General features: G+C 44.0%; 1 protein-coding gene across 2 annotated transcripts; it reads left to right on the forward strand.

The window, feature by feature from the left end:
• Positions 1–315: 315 nt before the first annotated feature.
• LOC107724847 (protocadherin-18-like) lies at positions 316–5,698 on the forward strand. 2 transcript variants are annotated; one of them, XM_016533925.1, is made up of 4 exons: positions 316–3,032; positions 3,326–3,414; positions 3,752–3,912; positions 4,748–5,698. In XM_016533925.1, exons 1-4 carry the CDS (start codon positions 540–542, stop codon positions 5,488–5,490), a joined length of 3,486 nt encoding a protein of 1,161 aa, XP_016389411.1. In that variant the 5' UTR covers positions 316–539; the 3' UTR covers positions 5,491–5,698. The 2 variants fall into 2 exon arrangements, with proteins under 2 accessions (XP_016389411.1, XP_016389412.1); XM_016533926.1 differs by having other exon boundaries at positions 3,359–3,414.
• Positions 5,699–6,778: the final 1,080 nt, after the last annotated feature.

Here is a 6,778-nt window from a genome sequence, read left to right on the forward strand (position 1 = left end):
GTTATGGCACACTTCTTAAACTCTGTCCTCCTCATGGCGAGATCTGCTTGCCAGCTCCACCTCAATCACTGCTTTTTCTTTCCTTCATTCTGCCTTTTCTTTTCTTTTCAGGGATGTACAGCAGTGGGGCCATGAGGGGTGGCTGGAGTTTGGAAAGGGTGGGGGCCACAGTCTGAGGTGGGCTGCAAGGGGCGATTCAGTGTTCTCAGAGTCACAGACAGAGCACACACACACACACACACACACACACACACACACACACAAGGAACTGCGCCTCCCACACAGCCGCGCACCAACTCACACACAGTCAAACGAAGAGGAAAGTGGATGTGTGCAGCAGCATTACCGCATCCTGATGCTTTCTCCGAGGCGCTGAAAACGCACAGAGCGGGAAAGTGCGGGTTCCTCGACTTAATATGCATTTTGCTTAAAATCTATGCACAACATCTGCGGATTTATCATGCTTTAATTTACATCTAACAATCCACCAGCCAGTTTTCTATCTGCGTGGAATAAGTACTTTGCGCACGTCTTCAAAGATGGGAACAACTAAATACTCCAGCGACAGGAATGTATTGCTTTGCAAGACGCTTCTGAAACTTATACTTCTGGCGGCCGTGGCGCACAATGTTTCGGGGAAGACTTTAAAATACAAAGTTTTGGAGGAGCAGAGAGTTGGCACGGTGATCGCCAGACTGAAAGAGGATGTAGCCGGTATGTTATCCAAACTCCCGAGCTCAGTGTCCCCGCGCTTCCGCGCGATGCAGAGAGGCAGCACCCCTTTGCTCTCCGTGCGCGAGGAGGATGGAGAGATCAGCATCGCCACCAAAATCGACCGCGAGAAGCTCTGCGAAAAAAACTTAAACTGCACTATCGAGTTCGACGTGATCACGCTACCCACGGAATACCTCCAGTTGTTTCACATTCAAGTGGAAGTGTTGGACATCAACGACAACGCTCCGCAGTTCTCGCGCGCCATCATCCCCATAGAGATATCAGAGAGCGCGTCTGTGGGAACGCGCTTCCCTTTGGATAGCGCGTTGGACCCGGATGTCGGGGAAAACGCGCTACACACCTACTCGCTCACTCGGAATAACTTTTTCAAAATCGATATCAGGACGCGTACGGATGGCGCAAAGTACGCGGACCTTGCTGTGATGAGGGAACTTGACAGGGAAACACAGTCCAGCTACCAACTACAACTCACAGCGTCAGATTCTGGTGTGCCGCCGAAATCTGGCTCAACTCTGCTCAAAATCAGCATATCCGATTCCAACGATAATAGCCCGGCCTTTGACGAGCAGGCTTACGTGGTCAACCTCCTGGAAAATTCACCACTGGGGACGCTACTGGTGGACCTGAACGCCACAGACCCGGATGAAGGCAATAATGGCAAAATAGTGTACTCTTTCAGCAGCCATGTGCCACCCAAAATCCTAGAGACCTTTAAAATTAACCCAGATAATGGCCACATCACTCTGATTAAGAAAGTTGACTACGAAACTACTTCCTCGTATGAAATAGATGTGCAAGCTCAGGATATGGGTCCCAACTCCATTCCTGGCCACTGTAAGATAATCATCAAAATGGTTGATGTCAACGACAACAAGCCAAAAATCAACATTAACCTTATGACTCAGGGCAAAGAGGAGGTGGCCTACATCTCAGAGGCCTCCCCTGTCGATACCTTCATCGCATTAGTGCGCGTCGATGACAGCGACTCAGGTCTAAACGGTGAGGTTGTGTGCCGTCTCCATGGCCACGGGCATTTTAGCTTGCAGAAGACCTACGAGAACAACTACATGATTATCACTAATGTGTCTCTGGACCGTGAGAAACGCTCTGAATATAGCCTGACGGTAATCGCTGAAGACCGTGGCTCACCAAGCCTATCCACCATCAAACACTTCACGGTGCAGGTGCAAGATGAAAACGACAACCCTCCACGCTTCGAAAAGAGCCGATATGAGATCTTCAAGTCTGAAAACAATTCGCCCGGGGCATACCTGACGTCAGTGGTGGCCACCGACCCAGATTTGGGCTCTAATGGTCAGGTGACCTACTCAATTGTAGAGAGCCAGGTTCAAGGTAGCTCTATTTCAACTTATGTGACCATTGACCCATCTAATGGTGCTGTGTATGCACTCCGAAGCTTTGATCGAGAAGAAGTCGGCCGGCTTTCGTTCACCGTGCAGGCACGGGATGGCGCAGGCCTGGCTTCTCTGAGCAGCAACACCACTGTTTTGCTCACTGTACTAGATGAAAATGACAACCCACCTATCATTGTTGCTCCACAACTAATCAACCACACAGCTGAGGTGCCATTATGGCAGCACGCCGAGCCTGGTCATCTGGTGACAATCGTCAAGGCGACAGATTGTGATGCAGGGGCCAACAGCGAGCTGACTTGCTCCATAGTCGGTGGTAATGACGAGGGACTCTTTGTCATTGAACCACGCAGATGTGAGTTACGAACCAATGGAAGCATAGAGGCCTTAGGGCGTGAGGGATATGATCTCGCAATCCTCGTACAAGACAGAGGGGCGTCGATTCGTCTCTCAGCGAGGGCCATTCTGCATATTAGCCTGCGGGACTATCCAGAAAGCTACTCCCTGAACCCTTCAGACACGAACAACCAATCGACTCTAGATGTGTCTATGATCATCATCATCTCCCTCGGTGCCATCTGTGGTGTGCTTCTCATCGTCATGGTGATGTTTGCAACCAGGTGCACGAGAGAGCAGAAGGACCCAAGACATTCCTATAACTGCAGAGTGGCTGAGTCTACCTACCAAAACCATCCCAAAAAACCTGCCCGGCAGATTCACAAGGGTGATATCACATTGGTCCCCACGGTTAATGGTACCCTGCCTGTGAGGGCCCATCCTCGCTCCCCCTCGGCCTCACCTGCTCCAGAGAGCCGCCAGAGCCACCACAGCCGCCAATCACTCAACAGCCTGGTCACCATCTCCTCCAATCACGTGCCAGAGAACTTCGCCCTTGAACTTGCTCATGCCACACCACCTGTTGAGGTAAAAAAAAATGTTTTCGATATGTATTCAATGTGAACTGTTCATTCCTGACTATTTAATTCCCCCTAAACTTGTTATAATATTCAATGTTTATTTTATTTATAGCATGTTTATTTGTATATCCATAGATTATTTCATCATGCATAAGTATCCATCCATTTCATTCCCTCATCACCACCATGGTTTGTCTGTATTTGTGTTGGCTTGCTGTCTGGTCTGCCATTATTCATTTTTATTTCCATTTTTTCTTTCTTTATTTGTCCCCGCCCTGTTTCTTTTATTTTTGGCTATAGCAAGTCTCACAGCTTCTGTCCATACTTCATCAGGGCCAGTACCAACCCAGACCCAGTTTCCGTGGCAACAAATACACCCGGAGCTACAGGTAACCAATCACACTTCAGCCTGTTGCCACCTTTAAAGACCGTCCTACAGGGGGTTTAAAGTTGTAGTCCATGAGAGTCTGGACAACCTGCAGTACTTAAGTAACAGATGCTGAAGATACATGACAGCCTCATCATGTTAGCAAGTCAACTGCCCTTTGAATAAAGCCTTTTTTGTTTATGCATAAACTGATCTCTCCTTAAGGGGCTCATTTCATACTTTTCACATCACCAGTGAATTAAAAAGTAAAAAAAAAAAAATATGTGAATGACATTACATAAACAGTAACTAAGTCAAAGCTATTGTGATAGCTAATTGTCTGTTTTGTTTTTTTTTAGGTACGCTTTGAATGAGATGGATAAGTTCAGTCTGAAGGACAGTGGACGAGGGGATAGTGAGGCAGGAGACAGTGATTGTGAGATGGGGAGGGAGCCTCCTCTGCTTGGAGAAGGCTTCAGTGAGCTCTTCACTCCTGATGGACATCACAGACTGCATCCAAGTAAGCAAGAGAGTGAGATGTTGAAGAAGAGTACTTTAGATCACCTGAGGCTGTAGATACTAGGCCTTTATTTGTACAATATTTGGGCATACCTATTAAAAAATTTGCAAGTTAATTGCTCACTGGACAACATTATATATATATATATATATATATATATATGCATTTAATATAAAATATAATACATGAATATATATATATATATATATATATATATATATTGCATTTACTACATTGATGAACATTTAGACACCTTTACAGTCTCTTGATCTCTTCATGAAACACCTAAACAGTGCCAGTATTCTAATCTCAATGTATTGGAGAAAAACAGGATTTATGATGGAGAAAAAAAATGCATACTTGATATATAATACAATTATTACTGTGACTAGAACAAGAATTGGGTTGTGTGCTGAGATGAGCCATTGATTTCTGTAAATCAGCATGTTTAATCATTCATTCTCTGCTTGAAAGAGAGAGAGTGGGCTAAATGAGGGCCTGTTTTGCAAATGCAGCAGATTGGGCATTTATTAACTCTAAGATGTATTATAAATGGCCTTTCAAAATGAATGGTGCTATAATCAGCCCCTAGAACATGAATGAGTAATGCCGAACATGTTCAATGAGCACTATAAGTTGGCATATTTGATTTGTTTTGCATAGTCTCTAGAAAACAAAGCTGGGTCGGCTGGAGCTGGACAGATTTTGTTTAGTCATTTGGCTTCTAATTGAAGTATTTTGACTAGTTAAGGGTGTGTGCAGTTTTGCATGCTCTGCCAGAAAACATCAATCATTAACTAACCCTCTTCCATCAATGCTTTTGTTTTCACCATAGCGATGAAGCTGTGCACTGAAGAGTGTCGTGTCCTCGGTCACTCTGACCAGTGCTGGATGCCCCCGTTGCCTTCCCCAGCCTCCTCTGATTACCGCAGCAACCTCTACATCCCTGGAGAAGACCCTCAACAGAAAGCCACACCGGAAGCACCACAATCTGCTGAGTCAACACTGAGGAAAAAGAGTTTCTCCACATTTGGCAAGGAGAGCGAGGAGGGAGAGGGGGAGGCAGGTGATGGGGAAGACCTGTGCGGAACGACTTCTCTGCTGTCTGAAATGAACAGCGTGTTCCAGAGGCTCCTCCCCTCCTCGCCGGATAATTACAATGAGACTAATGAAACTGAAAAGGTAACAGCCTGCGCTGCTGGGGTGGGATCGTTAGAAAGAAGGAAGGGCCACTTACCTGGTAAACCAAGCCCTGTCACTTATCAGCAGAATGTGGCTGTTTGGGCCGCTAATACGCATTTCCAAAATCCCGGACATGGCCACGCCCCTGCTAATCACATGACATCCCTGGTGGCTCCGCTCCCCGCCCCTCTGCCAGCTCCCATGGCAACATCAGCTTCCTCTTCAAAATGGCTGCCTGCAATGGAGGAAATTCCGGAGAATCATGAGGAAGATGAGTTAGAGTCTGTGCTCGGGCATTTGCATGGCAAGCGCTGCGACAGTCGCAGTGAAATTATGGATGCCAGTGAGCTTGTTGCAGAAATCAACAAACTCCTTCAAGATGTCAGGCAAAGCTAAAGACTGAAGCTTAAACTCTTTCTCCTGTTCGCTACAATAAAGTTAAACATTTTTATATGAGAGAGAGAGGAGGAGGAAGATAAGATATGAAAACAAAAACAGGAAAACACAGAGACCTGCAATTGTCGTTAAAGTTGCATTTCTGGATGTAATGTGTTTTGTGAATGCTAATTATCCAAATGATGTTTGTATTTTTTTGTTTTTGACCACAGTGTACACAATGTGAGTGTATTTATCTTTGTATTTTAAAAATACAATTTTAGTCTTTATATTTATATACAGTATGTGTATATACCTAAGTTAAAAATATACATAAAGTTATCAGATTTCTATTTTTATATATGCATGTTGGGAAAATAATCAAAATCAACATGCCTTGGTGTAAATATTCTTATTTATGAAAAAGGTTTTCTTTTTCTTTTTTCAGTGGTATTGTTATATATGAGCATAATATAAGTACATTAATATTATTGAGTATGTGTTATTTGGTGGGGTGGGTCAGGTAATGAAAGCATGTTTTGGGGTGGGAGTGGTATTTATAATGGTGTATTCTTTGTGTCAAATTCTGTTTTACATTAAACAAATTACAAAATAAAGAGAAATGCAGATATGTCAAACATACACATCTGGTTTGACTACAACCCCCACCCACCCCCATCCTTTTTTTTTTTTTGGAAGTGTCACTGTTTATATTTACACATTTTTGTTTAATGTTGTTCCAGTAAATTACAGTATGTGCCTCTCCATTTAGTTTTTATGTTCCTGGAATATCCGGTAAAATGAGAGTGTGCAGTTGTGTTCCTCCTTTTCACAGACAGATCTGGAGAGCAGCACTCTCAATTTACGCTGCACTCGTTATGAGCGCCCCCTACTGACTGAAAGAGAATATTTAAGGCTACAACAAGTAAGAATATTGCAAACAGAGGTAAGTGAGGTAGAAAAGAGGAAACAATATTTCTGTGCTTAATTTAATACTGTAAGAAATACCTTTAAGCTATGGTGAATAATAGGCCAAAAAAGCAAAAAGAGGTACATTTCACAGTGTGGTCGCTGAAGGAGAAAGGAGATTCATTGTTCTAACTAGAGCCCCCTAGAGGCGAGATAGCAGAACAGCAGTCACCCTAATCCCCAATTCTCCCCCCAGCATATTCTACTAATGCGGTGCAACTGGCATCCTATGATTTATTTATTTATTAAATAAACTACTATCTAAAAACAAAAGTATAAAAGAATAAATAATAAAATAAAAAGCATCAGTCCTTAAAATTGTGACATCACAATGACACAG

This window comes from Sinocyclocheilus rhinocerous, unplaced genomic scaffold (assembly GCF_001515625.1).
Source record: "Sinocyclocheilus rhinocerous isolate Xijiao unplaced genomic scaffold, SAMN03320098_v1.1 scaffold1687, whole genome shotgun sequence".
NCBI lineage: Eukaryota > Metazoa > Chordata > Actinopteri > Cypriniformes > Cyprinidae > Sinocyclocheilus > Sinocyclocheilus rhinocerous.